At 37.3% G+C, this 20407-nt stretch overlaps 1 protein-coding gene across 1 annotated transcript; it reads left to right on the forward strand.

Annotated features, from left to right (window-relative positions):
• The first annotated feature begins 7167 nt into the window (after positions 1 to 7167).
• LOC145333185 (uncharacterized) lies at positions 7168 to 7758 on the forward strand. The gene has a single exon (XM_080178335.1). It carries the CDS (start codon positions 7168 to 7170, stop codon positions 7741 to 7743), a length of 576 nt encoding a protein of 191 aa, XP_080034461.1. The 3' UTR covers positions 7744 to 7758.
• Positions 7759 to 20407: the final 12649 nt, after the last annotated feature.

Below are 20407 nucleotides of genomic sequence, written 5' to 3' on the forward strand. Positions count from 1 at the left end.
CCCCTCTCTCCCATAAGGGTTGGGGAAAAGAATAACGACATCTTACGGCAAAATTTGGAAACTATTGATAAAGAAAATTGATTTTTAACAAAAATTGTATATTATTAAACGTTTTATAAATCATTTTTGGAGGAAAACCAGTTTTTCTTGTTCAATAGTGAGTAAAAAAAAACTTTCCCTAACATTAATTCTTTCTTTTTAGCATTTTAATAGTAAAATAAAAATGCGCGAATGTCGTCTTTAGTAAATGTTACGCGGCATTCATTATTTTTATTTTGTTGTCTGCTACACACTGACAAGACTTTCTTTATTTCCATTCCTTTTATTTCATTTTTCTGCTGCATATTTGGAAAGTCTATCACGTTACCGTTATAACGATATAGCCTACGTTTGAAGATGTCTTTTAATTATAAGTAAAAGCACAGTTTTAAAATATTTATGAATATGTCTTTGAAAAAATGCATATTTTGTCACCATTTATACAAATAAAATTTTTGTACTTCTATTTAGTTAATTGTAGACCCCAAAAGGAGCTCTAAAACACAATGGTTCCTTCCTTAAAGTATGTGTTTGTTTGTATGTCACGGATTTTCATTTTTCTATCGGCTAAAGAGCACTTAGAAATATATTTACAATGCAGTAATTCGATGTCTAGCTGACAATGAACGTTTAAATTAAATTGAAGATATATATAGATAAAAGCAAATTTAATTCTATAATTTCAGAAAATAAAAATGGTTAATTTAACTAACATAGCAGCAGCTAGGGTTTCTCCTACTCTATTTAGGGTAAGTGATATTTAAATTATTATAAATGTGTAGGGAGAGGAGGGGACATGCATTGAGCAGTTTATTACACTAGTCCTCAAAGTTTTATTTTCCTGTTTGCTTATTCCTTGTCCCATTTTGGGGACTTGATTGAATTTGATTGGTTTGTTCATTAAGTTGAGTGTCGAATAGGAGGGGTAATTTTGTGTATCGTTATTGTGGATGTACATCAATTTATAGTCCATTTTTTCCCCTTTAGATCCCTGAGATCGAATGTAGAATGGCGCAAAAAGGCAATTAATTTCAATACAGCCAAGATAATGAATTATTTAGGTATTGTCCCTTTCTTATAACCTTGAATATTTGGAGAATAATATTTTTCTCAAATTTGCACTGCACATGGCTGTCAAGTTTTATTGAATTGAATTTTTTTTTATGTTTTAGACAGCGGATGACGTTATTGGTCGCGCAGGTTTTGGAAGGAAAAACATTCAGGTAGATAACCAATTTCCAGAGTTTTCTTGTTGTTATTTGTTTAGCACAATTTTGTATTAGGAAAATAGGAAGGTTTAAAATATTTTTCATTGAAGTACTCTTATCTTGGTAGGACTGCTCAATTTTACGATTCATTTTAGGATAAAGATGTAAAATTTATTGAAGTTACTCCTATGGCATTAAAGAACAGTGTTAGTAATAAATCAACTAAGGTAAGTTTTATTATTTTTATTGACCCCAAGGCACATCTTAAATATTGCAGTCAAACAACGCATTTCAGCAAGTTTTTTATGTGCATAGTAATAGGTTTAATCTGTTTCTGCACAGTTATAATCCTTACTTTAACTCTGAAAAAGCATAAGTTGTTACAATATGTAACATCTTTAGTTATGCCGCAAATCGGATGATATTTTAACCAATAACCTTACCTTCCATTAGCAAATACATCATTTGTTTACACTTTACACCTGTTAATCCTTGTAATTGCTCGATTTATAGTCATAAGCACGAATTCCTTTGATTTATTATGTAACTGACCATTTAAAATCTTTGGGTCTTTTTAGTTTTTACTTAGAACTTCAAAACTGCTTAGATAGTTAAATGAGGTAGGTATTACTAATATCTTTCATAAAAGTAAAAAAATAATTTTCCTATGTTAATGATTTATCTTTGTTCTAGGAGAGACAAAAAGCTTGTTTTAATGAAATGATGGAAGGAAAGTTTAATATTTTAAATATACTCATTGAATATAACTTATGCAGTTCCAATTTTGCAACTGCAATTTTTTATTCCGTATTATCGTGCAATAATTGTTAATGAAATACTAAAATTTGTTTTACAACAACAAAACAATATTGAATAATATTATAAACTATATTTTCTTTGAAGAATGATTTACTTACAAAAGAGTTGTTAAAAATTACAATAGATATCATATTTAAAAACTAAACTTTGTCAGCTATTGCCTGTATGAGTAAATTTGACCAGAATCAGAGTATGTGTACCAAGGTATGAGTTATTTTTACAGCTAAGCTTTTCTATAATTCCAACAGTATGAAATCGACTTTTATTACCAATAATCTTCAGTAGTCGTTCATTACAATATGGTACAGAAGAGATTCTTTGAGGGTATCACGATTTTTTCGTTTGGTTACTTTAAAAGATAATGTTGATGTTTCTTGTGTAGATTTCCCTGGAAAATGTACTTTGTAAGTCTATATCTTACTTTTTTCTTATTTCAATCCATTTTGTAATGGAATTGTGGGTCTGTGCTTATTTTTGATCAATAATCTTTAATGTTAATTTGTAATACTAGTTTTTGTTTAGGAAATCGACAGTTTAAATTCTTGTTATAAATCCTTCGATGCTCAAAGAAAATCTGCAGGATCTGCCAACAATAAAGGTAACTTAGTCTTCTTGATTGGCAAGAACTTTTGTGCTTACTAAATTGTCTTAAAGTTTCTTACAACTTTGAGTAGAAAGGGGACTCCTTATGAACGAGACCAAGTGTTGTTAAGCACCTTTCAGCATAATAACAGGCATTGTTTTGCTTGATATACCTTGCTTTTGTTAAATAGGGCTAAATGAATAAGTAAAGTTAATGTCTACCATGACCTTGACGGTTTTGGCGGGTTGGACATCCATACATGTAGGAACAATTACCTGGCTATTTTTATTAACTTAAAAAGCATAAGTTTTCATGGAAACTAACTACTCTTGTTTTAAAATTAGATATTCCTGTCGGGCCTCGTGCCAAGATGAGTGGACCTCAAGTATCTGCATATATGAAAAAATTCTCTCAGGAATATAAAAAATGGATTTTCTTTAAGATTATACACTTCTTATCTTAACAAGGATGACAACATCCATAAAAGCGAAGCTCTGAAACGGTAGGACAAACGGACATTAATACTTGTTTAGTGTCTAAACTGAATAATCAGAATATAAAAGTATAAGAGTCAAAGCAAAATACAGGATAATGATTATGGACATACTTACATTTTTAGGACTTGATTATAGAGTTGCTTCGCTTATAATATTGTACTTTGTTGTCCCAGGAATCAGAATAACAAAAATCAGACCAATCGGATAATTAGGTCACATATAAAGTTGTTAAAAATGTAAAAAAATCAACATGTTTAAAATGGAAGTACGGACATTCTGGTAATGATTATAGAGTTGCTACGCTTTCTAACTCGTACCTAACTATTACAGGAATCACCATGCAAAATTTGAAATCGATAGGACAATTCTAAATTTCTAACAAAGAAAAAAAATATCCGTTACGGACGGACGGACCGACCCTAATTATAGAAAAGCTTCGCTTTTAAAAAGGGATAATTAAACTTTTCAGGGAGAAAATTATCATTGGTAGAAAAAATTTGATCAAAGAATGACCTAAAGTTGTTCTTATATAAAAATAACAGGATCTGTCTGTTTATTGTCAGTATAGTAAAATTTTGTAAATATAAGTTATGTAACAGAAAAACTTATTTCTATGTATATATAGTATACATACAGGGAGGGAGGGGACTTTGAGCTGTTTATACTTGTCCTCAAACTTTTTTAGTAACCTTTTTTTATTCGTTGGCTCAACAACTTTGGGGAGTGTCCAACCTCTTCATGTTTTGAAATATGTACAAAGCCAGAATTTCATAGTTTAGAAATAAAGCAAAGATTTCATTTTCGTTCATTGTCGTTTCCCTGCATCCATTTTCTAAATTATTTTAGAGTAAGAGAGAAGGACAATTTCATCACGCTTCAATCTACATGAATAAATAAAATATTTAAGAATTAATAGAAATTGTTTGAAAATGCCAACATTTTATTTGTGATATTGGACATTTAAAAGTGATTTTTTTTTCTGAAAAATATGCCAATAAAAATTAAGTCATAAAGTAAAACATTTATACATGCAACACATGTTTTGATTATATTATATAAGATTTTATATAAATCAAAATCAACTTAATAACTTTATAGAACGATGTATTTCGAAGCCTAATTTATGTGCAAAAATATTAAAGGCTGACAAAAAAAATTACTTCTGCATTCAAATACTTTGCAAAATGTAAACAATGAATTTACTAAATATTTTTTTTTTAATTGTTGAACATTTGGTTTATTTAGTCTGCTATCAAACTTGATTGTGTTGATAATTATGTAAGAATACAAAATTTAGTCATTGTTTGTGTTTAAACAATTAAACTTTTAAATCTCATTAGTATTTAAAACATTTTTGTTTGAAGAAGTCAATAGAATTTTTGTTGTTTTTATAATGGTAAAAATATGTTTTTGCATGTTACAGTGATTTATAACGTTTACCTAATCTTTTTCAGATTAAAAAAATTATTTTCTCTGTTCTTTAAAGCCTCAAGGAAAGTTTTTTCATCATTTAACATATTTTCAAAATAATAATTATAAAAGACCTTTAAGTATCAGGATGGGACATGTCATTTGATTAAACAAATTATTTTACCCGCCTTTATGCTTACAAAGAATAATTTAAATCATTTATATTTGAAAGAATATATTTTTGCCTCGTAAAATAAAAGTCAGTTTTGCAAAAAGTACCATATCCTTGTCCCTGGACAATATATTCATGATCGAATTGTAGAATATGTAGTGAAGCTATAATATAGCAATACACAAAAAAAATAATCTTTAAATTAATAAGTATTAAAAAGTAAAAATAAAGGACAAACGAACGTACAGACATTCTGGTTACGATTATAGAGTTGCTACGCTTTGTAAATCATACCTAACTTCTATTAGAATCATCATGTAAAGTTTGAAATAGATAGGACATTTCTAACATGTCTAAATTAACCAAAAGAGCTAACTGTTACGGACGAACGGACCGAACCTATTTATAGAAAAGCTTTTAAAAATGTGAATAAAACTTTGATGGCATCAGATTAAGACAGTGTTTAAGATAATGTTGGGTTGCGGAGTAACAACCCTTGTCCTGATTATCCTGGCGGCCGGAGTTACTGCTGGCATTATGCCGTAAGTTTTTTTTGGTAACTCAGCTACTCGACAATTGTAGTATGTCATGTCTATAAGTCTGGTAATCTAATCATAGGGTCCAGAGCTTACTGTATCTAAGTATTTTTTTGGTTAAGTTAATAATGAATAATAAAGACTCCATCAAATAAAGTGAGATGGTTATTTTCGCTAAATCATTAGAAGTTCGGTTTGGGCCAAGGTTATTATTTTTACAAAAAAAAAAGTTTTCAAATTCATTTCAAAGGGAATTCACCCTCTAATTTATTTTTTTTGGTGGGGGAATTTTTTTGGGAGGTTCGAGGCACCCTTCACCTTGATCATGATAAACCTTTGCTGTATCTGTAAGAAGCTACTCTGTAAAGCGGTTAGCGAGATTTTGCTCTAAAGACCAGGATGGGAGACCAGTTACGTGCACGCCGTCCATCCTGCACCGTGCATCAATGATCCTAGGAGCTACACCAGAAGAGTCCTACTGTGCTGGAAAGGTCCTAGGGTAGATGCCAGACTGAATTCTGGTCACTTCCCCCAGTTCAGGGGGTTTGGGTGGGGCTAACAATCCCTCCCTAGAAAAAACCTGCTCACGTTCAATCTGCACAAAGTAAAGACCAATTTAACTTTGGGCTCGGGAACGAAGTAGAGGTTGGAAACAACAATATGATGTTTGGCTGGGAAACCGCTAAAGGACCAGTCAGGCGGATGATTCTGAATTCCCGCAGACCAGCAAAAATTTGCACCTGGAATGTTCGGACAATGTTTCAGTCAGGCCAGACGGAAAACATTTGCCGAGAAATGCTTAAAGCCAGGGTTGATATCCTGGCTATCACCGAATCAAGGTGGACAAATAATGGAGAGTTTAAACATCATTCTAGCTTGAAAATACTTTACTCAGGTCATATGAATGAGGATCTAGGACATAACCAAGGGGTGGCTCTTATGCTGACCAAGCAAGCAGAGCAGGCCATGATCAGTTGGCAACCCCATGGTCCAAGAATCATGGAGGCTTACTTCAAATCCTCAGATAAAAACATCAATCTGAGAATAATAGTAGCATATGCTCCTACAGAACAAGCAGATACAGAGGTCAAAAACGAATTTTATGACCAGCTTGACTCTGTATTTAAGAATGGTCATAAAGAGAAGGACCTGACCATGCTCCTAGGAGATTTCAATGCTCAAGTGGGGAGTAATAATGAGAATTTAGAAGAAGTCATGGGCAGATATGGCCTAGGCTTAAGTAATGGCAAGGAAAATGACAATGGTGATAGACTTGTAAGTTTTTGTACTGAAAACAAACTTGTCATTGGTGGAACCATCTTTAAACACAAGAAGATTCATACTGCCACCTGGAAATCACCAGATCAAAGAACCTTTAATCAGATAGACCACATCTGTATATCTAGACGTTTTAAAGGGTCTCTCCTTGATGTCAGGGTTGAAAGAGGACCTGATGTTAATTCAGACCATTATCTTCTATCTTCTAAAGTTCGGCTTAGATTTAAAAAGCAGGACACAAAGCCTAACCCCAGGAAAAAATATAATTTAACAACCCTTCAAAACTCTGAAAAGCTACAAGAGTTTAAGCTCACTCTAAAGAACAGATTTGAGTTGTTGACTCTTCAAGAGGATGATGGAGTTGAAGATATTGGGCAAGGTATCAAAAAAGTTTATAATGATACTAGCCAAGAAAAATTAGGTTTCAAAAAGGCTAACCAAAAGCCGTGGATCACTCAAAGATCCATTGATCTCATGGATCAAAGAAGAGAGGTAAGACAAAAGACACTCTCTAGAAACTCTCCAGAAGATAAAGACCTGTATAAGATGCTTAGCAGGGAAATCCAAAGAAGTGTCAGAATTGACAAAAAAGAACACTTGGAAAACCAAAGTTCAACCAAAGAAGATGAAAATAGAGCTTAAGAACATACCAAAGATTCCCAGGAGACAGGAGAAGAAGGTTCCAAGAGTGCAATGGGAAAAACTAAGAATAGCTGAACATGCTACAACATACAGACAAAAAGTGGAAGAGAAGCTGGAAAATATGGAGATCAATGAGAGAAGAAGGACTGAAGGACTAGGGTGGGAAGAAATAGCCAGAGTTATTACAGAGGCAGCAGCAGAAACTTGTGGAACAGAAGAAAAAAGAGTAGAGAATCCATGGATGATTGGCAGAGATGAAGAGATTGAGAGAATGAGACAAAGAATTACAAGAGCAGTTCAGAGAAGAAATCAACTGACGTCCGACATAAGAGCAGCAACAACTAGAAGAGAAAAAGAAAGAATAGAATTAGCAAGACAGCCAGTGAGAGAAGAACTTAAAGAAGCCAGAAAGGACTTGAAACAGAAAACAGCTAGATGGGAGAAAGAGTGGTGGGAAGAGATACTAAATGACTGCAGAGATGCTGGAGAGAGAGGAGATCAAGGAACAGTCTATAAACATCTTAAAAAACTAGGCTCAAGAGGTATCACCAGATGCTAGAGACTACAAACATCACAACAGAGGAATTTAAAACACATTTCCAAGCTATCTCAAAGGACAGATTCGAAAACCATCCAGAGGATATAGAGGACATAATAAATCTTATTGACGACATCAGTAACACAGAGGAAGCCAGAGAATATGCTGAATTACTAAACACAACACCACCAAGAGAAGAGATACTGAAACAAATGAAAGAGATGAGTGAATCAGCACCAGGAAAAGACGGAGTCAGACTGATATACCTGTTAAATGGAGGACCAGAGCTTATAGATAAACTAGTCACAATGATTCAGGACATGTGGGAGAAGTGACAGGAGGAATGTGACGACTCACTAAAGATTGGACAAGTGATTCCACTGTTCAAGAAGGGTGACAAAAACAACGTCAACAACTACAGAGGAGTATGCTTACTAGCAATGGGATCCAGAATAATTGCCAGAATAGCTGCTAGCAGATTAAGGATATGGGCTGAAGTAATGAAATTGTTAGATGACGACCAGGCAGGATTCAGAAAGAAAAGATCTACAGCGGACGTGACACAGATCATGGTAAGGATTCAGGAGGACACCAGAGACCTGTTCAAGCGAGCAGAGAAGGCAGGAGAAACTATACCTGAAGGTGAGAGACCTGCTGCCAGACTTTTGGACCTCCGGAAAGCTTACCCCAGGGTTAACAAGCCAGCACTCTGGCAAATCCTGAAAAAGTATGGAATTGGAGAGAGATTTTTGAGAATTTTACAAGACCTACATGAGTGTACAGAGTACAGAATCAAGAGCAGATCAGGTGAAAGTGAACCGTGGGTGCCAGAAAGAGGACTAAGGGAAGGGTGCCCCTCTTCACCGCCACTTTTCAACATTTTTCACCAAGCAGTGATGAGACTGGCGGCTAAGTCCAGGAAACACAAAGCAGAGGAGACAGACATGGACTACGGGTTAAACTTTAAATTTGTACCTGGAAGCTGTTTCCCAGGAACAAGCCGATGGGAAAAACCTAACTCAGAAGCCAAACGTATCAAAATTGATAAAGGACTATTTGCGGATGATACGACGATAGTTGGCAAGAAGAATGAACTACAACAAGGAGTAGATGAAACAAAACGAATAATGGCAAAATTTGAAGAGAGAAACAATGATGACAAAGAAGAACATCTATACTTCGGAACAGAAGAGAGTGAGAAAATTAGAATGTTGGGAAGTTGGATGGGTGAAAAAAATGACACAAGCCAGAGAATGAAAAGGGGAGTTGTCCAAGAGGAGTCAAGCTAAGATTGTGGAAGCATGTGTGGAGAGCACAGTCCTGTTTGACTGCCAAGCAAGAACCTGGCATGGAGGAGAGATCAAGAAGCTACAGAGTATGATGGACAAGAAGTACAGACAGATATGGAGCAGAAGGACAGGCCCCCCCCTAATTCAGATGCAACAGGAGGGTAAAAACATGTTTGATGTAAGGAAAGACCTTGGAGTGAAATCTTTGAGATGGAAGATAGAGAAAAGAGTGCTGGAGAGGATAGGTCACGTTATGAGACTCAAAGATGACAGAACAGTAAAAGCAGTTGTGCTAGGTTGGATGGAAGACCTAGAGACCAGAGAGAAAGTTCCAGGAAAGAAGAGAAAGACTATCTTGTACTGGAAAAACATCTTAAGAGAGGCACAGATTGACTGGACCAATATTGGAACACTAACCAAGGACAGAAAAGGATGGAAAGCCATTGTCAAGGCCAGGATGGACCACCTGGAGAAGTGGGAAAACAGCAGAGGTAAGACATGGACAGATGGTAGAATGGAGAGAAACCCGAGACCAGAAGAACCTGATGAAATGCCAGGTTTTACATGCGAGTTTGAAGGCTGTGAAAAGATCTGCAAGAGCAAAGCTGGACTTATTACACACAGAAGACGACTACATGAAAGATCTGAGAACAAGGTTACATTCAAATGTCAATTATGTAATCAGGAGTTTGAAGCAGAAGGAAATTTGAAAAACCACCAGAAAAGTTGCTCGGGAGAAGCCTCACAGGAACCAAACAGGAGGAGATGTGGAGACTGTGGAAGGGAGACCACAACCAGCAACTTTGCAAGGCACAGGAGAACATGCGGGGGGCAGAACCCCCCACCACCGGGACCAAGACCTCCATCAAGAAGATCCCGATGTGACATCTGTGGGATGATGATCACAGTAGCAAACCTGGCCAGACACAAGACGTTAAAGCACGAGCAGTAGGCAGTGTACTATCGGTACAGAACGCCTCAGAAGAAGAAGAAGAAGAAGCAGAGCACTTCACTGAACTGCTAAATCTTTCAGTTCCAGAGGAAGAAACTGAGATTCCACCCTTAGATGCACTTGACATTGACTGTCGAGCGCCAAATCTATTGGAAATCAAGGAGGCCATTAAAAGTTTGAAAAATAACAAGGCCGCTGGACCTGATAACATCCCAGCTGAGGTCATAAAAGCAGACCTAGACACGTCTGCTGAGGCATTCCTACCTTTGATCACAAAGATATGGAATGATGAGTTATGCCCAGAGGACTGGAAGAATGGACATATCTCAATACTAGCCAAAAAAGGAGACTTGACCCAATGTGGAAACTACAGAGGGATAATGCTCCTTTCAGTACCTGGCCGTATCCTTAGTAAGATTCTTCTTAATAGAATAAAGAAGAAGGTTAATGAAAAGCTAAGACCTAATCAGGCTGGATTTAGACCAAAACGTTCCACTATTGATCAGATAACCTCTTTAAGAATCATCATAGAGCAATCCAAGGAATGGAACTCTGAGCTTTTTGTAAACTTCATTGACTACAAAAAAGCATTTGATTCTTTAGACAGAAGATCTCTCTGGAAAATCTGCCGACACTATGGCATTCCAGAAAAGATAATCAATATCATTAAAGCTATCTATCATAAAGGAGGTGGAAATGTAATGTGTAAAGGTAAACTATCAACCTTTTTTGAGATTGTAACAGGCGTCAGACAAGGATGCCTTCTTTCTCCATTCCTTTTCCTCCTTGCCATTGACTGGATCATGAAGAACTGTGAAAGTAATGATGGCATTCGCTGGGAGCTATTTGGCAATCCCAAATATTTAGGAGATCTGGACTTTGCTGATGATATTGCTTTGTTAACAAGCAATAGAAGTCAAATGCAAAGAAGGACTAACAGGATAGCTGAAACCTCCAAGAAAATTGGACTAGAAATAAATGTTCCTAAAACCAAAATACTCAGATTAAATGCAAATTCCCAAGAACCAATTACTATTGGAGACCAAATTCTTGAGGATGTAGATTGTTTTGAGTATCTTGGAAGTAAAATTGATGAAGCTGGAGGCACTTTAACAGATGTTAAAGCTAGAATTAACAAATCTAGGACAGCCTTTGCCAGCCTGAACAAAATTTGGAATTCAAACAACATCTCCATAAAGACTAAGTTAAGACTGTTCAAGTCAAATGTTCTCTCTGTTTTGCTGTATGGGGCTGAAACTTGGTTCCTAAACACAGCAGTGGTCTCCAAGCTACAGACATATGTCAATAAATGTCTCAGGAGAATCCACAAGATCTTTTGGCCAAATAAGATCACAAATGCTGAGCTTCTAGAGCGCAGTGATATGTCAGACATTAAACTGACAATAAAACAGAGAAAATGGAGATGGTTGGGGCACACTCTAAGGAAAGGGCATGATGATATAACCAATCAAGCCTTGACTTGGAACCCCCACATAGGAAAGAGGAAACCAGGTAGACCAAAAACAACCTGGAGGAGGGAACTCTTAAGTGAACTGAAAGCTAAGGATATTCCATTTTTCAGCAATGCCTCAAAACGTGCCGAAACAAAGGAAGATTGGAGAACCATTGTGCATGGCCTACGTTCTGCCGAGAACTAAAAGGCAATGATGATGATGATGTATCTGTAAGAAGCTACTCTGTAAAGCGGTTAGCGAGATTTTGCTCTAAACACACATACACATAGACAGGCGGTCATCCTGTTATTTTTATTCTAGATATCCATGGCACGCCAGCTGTCAAGTTGAGTGGACTATTGGAGAACCTTGTACTGTGGTCAAGGAGAAGCTTGTCAATCAGATCAATGCCTGGCAGGTCTGCCTTTATTATTTACAAAACTAGCGGCTGTAACCATAGCATCTAGGGGCTCTATATTGGTAGGGCTATGGAAGGGCTGAAAAATTGCTTAAAATCATTTCAGGACCAATAAGAAACATTACTGTAAAGGAGAACCTTATCAGTTTAGCGTTTTGCGAGATCCTTCGCTACAGATAAAAAAAATATCCTCTTATATAAAGTAGTAAGCTTTTTTTGTCTGTAGCAAAGGATCTCACTAACCGCTGAACCGATCGGGTTCTCATTAACAGGGTAGCTTCTAATAGGTCCCGGGAAGGTTTATAGCTATTTGGGGGGCCAAATGGGGGGAGGGTACCCCCACCCTCCCAAGAGAAATCACAAAACTATCGTTTTTTTTACGTAGAGACTTGAACGCAACAAAGACATGTTTTAAAAAAAAAACATATAAATAACCACTAGATTCCTCTAGGGGCGTATCCGCTAGTAACTACTTTATATAATAACTAGTGGCTTCGCCCCTAGCCTCTAGGGGCTTTGCCTCAAGAGGTGATAAAAAAAAATTGAGGTGAAATTCGTAAAAGGACTAAGGAAATCTTCTGCCAAAAAAATAAAGGACATAGGAAATCTTCTGCAAAAAAAAAATAAAGGACCTAGGAAATCTTCTGCAAAAAAAAAAAAAAAAAAAAAAAAAATTGGGGGGGTATTTTTTTATTTTTTGGGGGGGTTGGGGGTGTCCCACCCCCCAAGAAAATAGCCTAAAACCACCACAGGACCAGTAGGTATATTCCCTGAAGAGTAGAATCCGATCGGTTCAGTGGTTACCGAGATCTTAAGGGACAGACAGACAGACGGACGTGAAAAAGTCACCTTAAGTGGTAGCGCAGTGATAAATGGCAGGTGTCCTATATTTAGATGAGAACAAACATATGCATCTCTATTCTGAAACTAAACAACACTTGTTATCGGTTATATTGAGCTATAACAAAAGCCCAGAAACATTTACTTATTCTGTAATTGAAAAGTAACAAATGATAAACAATGCATCAAATAAGATTAACAGATAAATATATTTTGATATCTTTTAACATGAAATAAACATAACTTGGCATCTGTTATTTAACTATGAAGAAGATCTTCGTCCCCGTCAACTTCTTCAATAACATGAACAGCTCCCTCTACAGCTGCTTGATATAGTTCTCATTTGATATAGTTCACTGTATGACTTGGCATCGTTTATCCTGAATGTAACATATATTAATTGTCACATTCATTACAAATTATTTTGAAAACTTTCTTTTGTTATTTAACACTCCTCAACCTCAGCCTCAGTCTCAGCATCATCGCTGAGGTCATCCTTGTCTTTCTCATCATCAGGATAGCACCTAACTACTCTGAGCCTTGCCTTCCCAGTGCGTCTCTCACTCTCATACAGGGTAGTCAGGAATTCATAGTCAGTGGTGAGTCTAGCATGATCATTAGCCAACGTGTTGATCTTAGTCTCTAAACTGCAAATCTGCTCGTCAGCCTTGTTCTTCTCGTGCGTCTTAGCCTCAGCCTTATTACGCCACCACTTTGTTGCCGCCTTCTCCTTGCATACATGTGCTTCCTTGTTGTTAACCGTCTGCTCGTAGGCCTTAACTCTTTCTTGACAGATCTCGACTTGACGCTCTAGCATTTCAATCTTGTTGATAGCAGCCAAAAGTTGATCTTCATTACAATTCTCTTCCTGTTGTTGTTCTTGCTGTTGTTCAACAACCTCAACTGCCTCTTCAACCTCTAATGCGACCTCGGCTTCTTCAACAGCATCTTCGACAGGCTCTCTAGTCTCCTGATTGTACACAGCCGGGTTCTTAATGACCACATCCTTGTCATCAGTCCAATCATCTGGATTCTCAACCCATACAGGGGAAGGATCTGACCTCTTAAGCCATTGTTTGTGAGCGGCTAGCGCCCCCTCCCTCTCATTGAACCTTCTCATCTCACCATGGTGCCTGTATATTTGCCAGTCGCGCCATCCTGGTGCCCTTTGGTCAGAGCACATCAATCTTGCCTCTGGAGCAGTTTTCTTCTTTGTCTTAATGATCATTTTATCAATCAAAACTTGACGCATGAAGGCGTTATCCGCAAATCCTGGTGTGACAGACAGACATAGAGGGATTATTACCCGCGGCTCCCTGCTTCTAGGATTGTTTACCACGTTCTGGTCACAAAATGCCTTGTCAAAAACAATCATTAGGGTCTTGGCAATGTTCTTACACGCCTCGTAGCTCAGGGTTCTCCCTATATAGAGCCCCAGCTGCATTTCCAGCCACATGGAAGCTCGAATCCTCAATGATCTGTCAGTGTCAGAAAGCTGGCACATAATTGCGCGGTGTAGGTTTACGCGTGTTCTAGACATGTCATCATTTAATTTGTGCACATACTGATTAAATTCAGCAACAGATTTCCACACCGTGGCGTGGCTAGGGACAAACCAGGCAGTGCTAAAGGCCAATTTATTAGCCCTTTGGGCCTCGACCTCCTCTTTAATTTCATTGAGATAACTCTTGATTACATCTAGGCTGGTTCCTCCGACAAATTTCTGATAACAACTGACCACTATACACTTCCTAGTGGTTTGGTCCCTGACGGCGTCTATTATGCACTCTGTCATCTCTTTCAAGGACCTGTCGGCCAGGGACACCCAACGTTTTCCAATGCGCTCTTCATCCCAGAGCTCCTCGAACATTTTGAAAGAAGAGAAGACTATATCAAGGTCTCCTCTATTAAGTCGCGCTCTGTTTGGCATGTTTCAGCTTTAAAGCTGTTCTGAAAAGCAGAATTAATTTGTTTAATTTTAAATCATTCAAGTTTTATTACAAAAAAAAACTTGCGTGAGACTCTTTGGTATATTTTCTATGATGAAAAAAAACTATTTTTGAAAAAATATTTTTAAAAGACTTGCTTTAAACTCTTTGGTATATTTTCTATGATAAAAAATATTTTATCTGCAGGAGAAAAAAAATAATTGATTGTTGCAAAATTTGTCGTTTTCACTTTACTGTCAAGAAAATTAATATTTGCCGTTTGATATGTGTGTCTAATAAAAGACCGAATATTAAAATGTTGATTTTTCACTATTTCGATGGATTTCAATGAAATGAATTGTTAGAATACTTAAATATTAACAATTTGTAGTTGACAAGATTAAATGACTTTTAAAATTCACTAAATAATAAGCAAAATTCATTAAATTATTATGTTCACTTTTTACATTAGCTCCCGCTATTCTTTCTAAGTGCGCGCATGTTTTAGAATGCCGCTATCTATGTTGTGATATGTGTAGGAATATGTTGCCAACCTCGCACTCCGTATCTTACCATAAAAAATGACTGGTATGGTAAAGTTCCCAGGTTGTACTTTGTCTTATGAATTTCTTCTGTTTTATTCTTTAGTTCGGGATCGTAATTTCGTAGTTTCTTTGCTAATTTAGTGACATTTTGGATATTTTTGGGATTTTTCTTGCATTTTTGTATTGTTTTTGTACTTTTTGGTATTTTTGGTGTATTTTTGTAGGATTTTTGTTATTTTTGGTATGTTTTTGTAGGATTTTTTGTCATTTTTGGTATGTTTTTGTAGGATTTTTGTGGTTTTTGGTTTGTTTTTGGTGTTTTCTGCAGTTTTATTAATACTGTAAAGTTGTACATGGATATTTACAAAAAAAATTTTTGGTATTGGTGTTGACTCTAAGTCAAACTTGTTTGATATTTTTCTAATCTCTGATCAGTCTGAGAGTCTCAACTCTCATTTTTCCACTCTCCAACACTTCCATCAATGGGATCTTGTTCACCCCTCTTTTTGTTAACTGATCTGCTAACATGTGCTCTCCTTTCACCCATCTGATCTCCTTCACTCTTTCAGTCTCAATCATTTCTTTGATAACAGCAATGTCTCCTCTCAGTTGTCTTTCTGCTACTTCCGATTCTGAGTACACTGCTGTTCTGGCAGATAGGTTGTCGGTGATGGCTTTCACTCCAAGATTCAGATCTCCATTGTATAGTTCTGACAGCATCAGTTTCAATGCAATTGCTGCATCTAGTCCGTTGTACAATGCTTGTGTCTCCGCCCCTAACGTGCTTAGTACCTTCCTTTTGAGCTTACCACTCTTCCACTCTAGGGGGGCTACCTTTCCATTTTTCATATTCACCAAGAAAATGACGTAACCACCACAACTGTCTGTGTTATCATTTAAGTTTCTGAACGCTGCATCAGTGTAAACAATGATCTCACAGTCCTCCAACTTGTCCAGATTTGAGATCATGATCGACATTTCAAGCTTTTTCAATCTGGCTGCTACATTCTTTGCTTTTATCAAATCATCTACAATCCCACCTTTGAATTTTGTCGACAGGTCTATCATTTCAAACGCTAAGTCGGGCCTTGTAGCTCTTGCTGTCCAGTTGACTACTCCTGTCAACTGTCTCAGTAGTGTCAGCTCTTCCAGTGTCATCTCCCTCTTCTTATCTTTCAATAGTTGTGGGTCTACAACAGGAATTTTCACATTCTTGACATATTTGTCTTGATCGATCCTGACACCCTGCTCCGTCTGTTTCATAAAGAAACCCGTATACATGAATTCCTTTGTTTCAGATTTTCCGACCTTGAAACATGAAAGAACCTGTGGCATGATGACTTTGTTAAAAAAATCATTTCCTGCATGTAGGAAATCATCTACATGCAGAGCTACAATGCCAATAAGCTTGCCATCTTTGATCAGATAAAACACTCCTGAATCATAGACACTCGTCTTAAAACCTAGTTTCTTTAGCTTTTCTACTACTTTTAGGTACCATTTCCTACTTGCGTCCTTTAAGCCATATAAACATTTATTCAACAGCCATAGTTTATTTGGCATATTGGCTTCCTTTGGCGGTTTTACATACACTTCTCTATCCATTAGGCTGCCCTGAAGGAATGCTGAAGTTATATCGGTGGTACTTATATTCCATCCTTCAGTTGATGCTATTGCCAGGATTAATTTCATAGAATGCTTTTGGACAGTGGGACTATCAGTGGGAAATTCTCCATCCTCTTGAAACCCCCTGGCTGTCAATCTGGCTCTCTTCTCTGTCCCCTTCTCGGTCAATACCCAGGTTGTCGTGATCCTGTCCTGTCCTTCATCCTCTACCACCTTGTATGTATCAAATGCTTGTAGCTTACTTAACTCCTCCATTTTAGCTGTCATGCATTCTGGGGAATCTCTTTGTTCTTTTGGAACCAAAACAGCAAACACATCCGCTGTAACAAGTAGTGCTATTTCTTCATCTTCATCTTCTAGTCTAACTCTCCTGTCGTTAATGTCTTCAACTTTTATCGTTTTACCTGTGTCTAATCTGATACTCATCATGACCTCCTCGGATTCTTCATTGTTCTCTGTATCATCAGTATTCTCATATCTTATGTTTCTTCTTGATACTTCATCATGGAACGTTTGACCATTATCCAGCTGGATGTTATACCATCCACTGTGCTTTCCACCTACCTTTCCTCCAGAATACCTAGAATAATACCCTTCTCCCATTTTCCATTCTCTAGTATTTCTATTCTGTCATTTCTCTTTAGGATAGTCGCAGCATTTTTGATTGTACCATCCTCATTGATCTCTGGAGCTGGTTTTTGGTTAATTTTTCTCCTTTTTCTTCCCTTTCTGTTGCTCTGTCCAGATTCTTTGTCTGTTCTAGACTGTTCAGCTTCTGTTCCTGTACCTTGACCAGCTTGAGAAGTTCCGGCTGCTTCATCCTCTTCTTGTTCTGGAGTTATTGGTGCTTCCAATTCCTCTCCATTTCCTATTTCTATTTCATTTGCATTTACAGGTGGAGTTTCTTTCTCTTCAATCGTTAATCTGTTCCAATCTGGTTCATAGTTCTCATCATTTTGATTGGATTGTCTTGTTGTTCTAACAGTGCGGGTAGCAACTGTTTCTGTCTCTTTTTCATTAACATTATTCTCCTTGGTATCTTTGCTTTCTTCATTTTCCTTATCAATGATATCTTTTGCCAGTTCCTCACCTGCCTTGATGATCCTGTTGGCACTTACTCTATAGTAAATTGAGCCTATTCTGATAAAGATCACCTTACTATCTTGAAATACTACCTTGGCGGGCCCTCTCCAAGTGTTTTCATCTTCCTTCTTGAAATACACAATGTCTCCTTTCTCATAAATAGTGTCATTGATTCTGATCTTTGCCCTCAAAGCTCTCCTTATACGTTCACACCTTTCTGATTTGGTATAGGCAACTCTGGTAGCATGTAGAGCATTAAGAGTATCCATCATTTCTTTGCTCTTCTGGGGCTCTTCCCAGGTTGGCGGAGGATCCTCTATTATGTTAGGAAGTTTGATGTTTCTCCCAAATACTATTTGATAGGGGGAGAACCCTCTCACACTTGACATTGAGTTGACTGCACAGACTGCCCAAGCTAGGGCTACCTCTAGAGGCATATCTGGGAAATCTCTCTTTGTTGCGTGGAGACAGGAATCAGTTGTATAATGATTCTTCTCAATGCCTCCATTTTGCCACGGGGCGTTGGCACCCGTGGTTAGGAGTTGGACATTAAGTAGACTGGCTACTTCACGCATGTCCTCGTTATTAAACTCGCCTCCATTGTCTGTCAATATCTTATCAACTCTTCCAAATATAGGAAGCCATTTTGTTGTAAAGGCTTTAACTATCTCTGAAGCTTCTTTGCTTCGTATTACTGTGGCAACTTGGTATCTGCTATAAGTGTCAATCATATATAGGATGTATATGTTTTTATTCTTATCCCATACTTTGAGATCCATACCTAGGACTTGTCCAAAATCATTTGACATAGGTGGTGCCACTGCTGGCTTGTCTGGGGATCTTTTACGCAGTATACACCCCTCACACCTGTTCATTATTCTGTCAATCATCTTGGAAAACTTTTCCTGCCACTTTCCTGCTTCCTTTAGAATAGTTACGAATTGCAGTTTGGATCTGTGTCCAAATTGTCGATGCACCTTCTCTAAGGCTTTCATTTGCACCTTTTCATTATCTTCATCCAACTCTGTAACACATACTTCCTCTATCTCCTCCTTACTCTGTAACAGATCTACAACGTAGTGTCCTGCATTGGTAGTTGTCAGAATCAATGGTTTACCGTTGATGAAACCTTTATCGTTCTTGATATCTAGAGACATTCCTAGTCTTTTCATCTCTCCCTTTGATAACAGCAGGGGAATATCAGATGGAATCACATCAATCTTGAGGTAGTTGTCTTCTCCTCCTATTTTTGCTGGAATTGTGTACTTTGCAATGGATTTTAATCTTCCCTGATTTCCAAAAAGAAAATGTTTGTTGCTTTCCTTTGGACCGATGATTTTGTTCTTCATTTCTGTTGGTAGAGCTTTTAGATAGATGTTCAACCATTTTTCTCCACAGATACTAGATGTACAGCAAGTATCCAATGCGGCTTTATTTAAAGCTTCTGCTGTGAAGCTACTTAGTTCTTCTTTGCTCTCAGAACAGTATACTGAACAGAATGCTTCACCGTTGTCTTCTTTTTCTGATTCAGAATTTGAAATTTCTATCAGAAATTTCTCATCTTGATCCGTTTCTTTATTGGTCATGTACACTTCTTTGTACTTTTTGTCCTTTTTGTTCTCCAGTTTGTCTGGACAATTTTCTATGAGATGTGTGTTTGCTTTGCAACATAAGCATCTTAGTGGTTTTCCATCAGGTCCTGGAGGGTTCTTTTTCTTTGTCCTGTAATATTTTTGTTGTTGTGTGTTGTTATAATTGTTTCCTCCATTTCTACCTGCTTGGTATCTATTATTTGAGTTTTGGTATCGGTTGTTAGAATTTTGGTATCGTCTATTATGATTTGGCGGCGGTTTCCAGCCTTTCGCAATATACGCTTCGTCTGTAGAATTGTTCTGAATAATGTCGTCTTCGGTTTTTGAATTATTTTGTGCTAATAAGACATTATTATCGCTGCTTGGTATATTTTTATCGCCGTTTTGACCGAGAATTTCGCGCATTTTTGCTTTGACAGTTTCATATCTTTTGCCGTCGCCGTTTGTTACGTTACAGACCGATTTTATAAGCATTTTTTCGTATCCGTTTAAGTCAGCTGTACCAATGAGATCCATCGCTAAACACATATCCATTTCTTCACCTGAGGGACGGATTTTTAGCCTTTCTGCTTTTTTCATCAATTTATCAAACTCTATTATATAGTCGTTCAGCGCCTGCCCGCGTTTTCTGTGTATGGTTTTTAGATTGTCGTGCGTGTCGTACACATCTTGTTCTGTGTCAACCCAAAAACGCCCCTTAAGAAAGGTAATAATGTTGTCAATACCTTTTTCATTATTGATCAATTCTTCCGGCGGACATTCCTTAAACACATCTTCCCTTAAAGTAGCGCCATAACGGCTACTTTCTTTGGGTAATTCTTGCGCTAGAATAAATCCTTGTTCTTTGAGTGGGATAGGGGATGTTTTAGACCACGCCCCAACGACCGCTGCCCAGGTTGAAAATTGAGCATAATCTTCTATATACGGTGGCGCCGCTCCCCTTCCATACGCCCATGAT

Source organism: Acartia tonsa, chromosome 12 (genome assembly GCF_053477335.1).
Source record: "Acartia tonsa isolate MP-2025a chromosome 12, ASM5347733v1, whole genome shotgun sequence".
Classification (NCBI taxonomy): Eukaryota; Metazoa; Arthropoda; class Copepoda; order Calanoida; family Acartiidae; genus Acartia; species Acartia tonsa.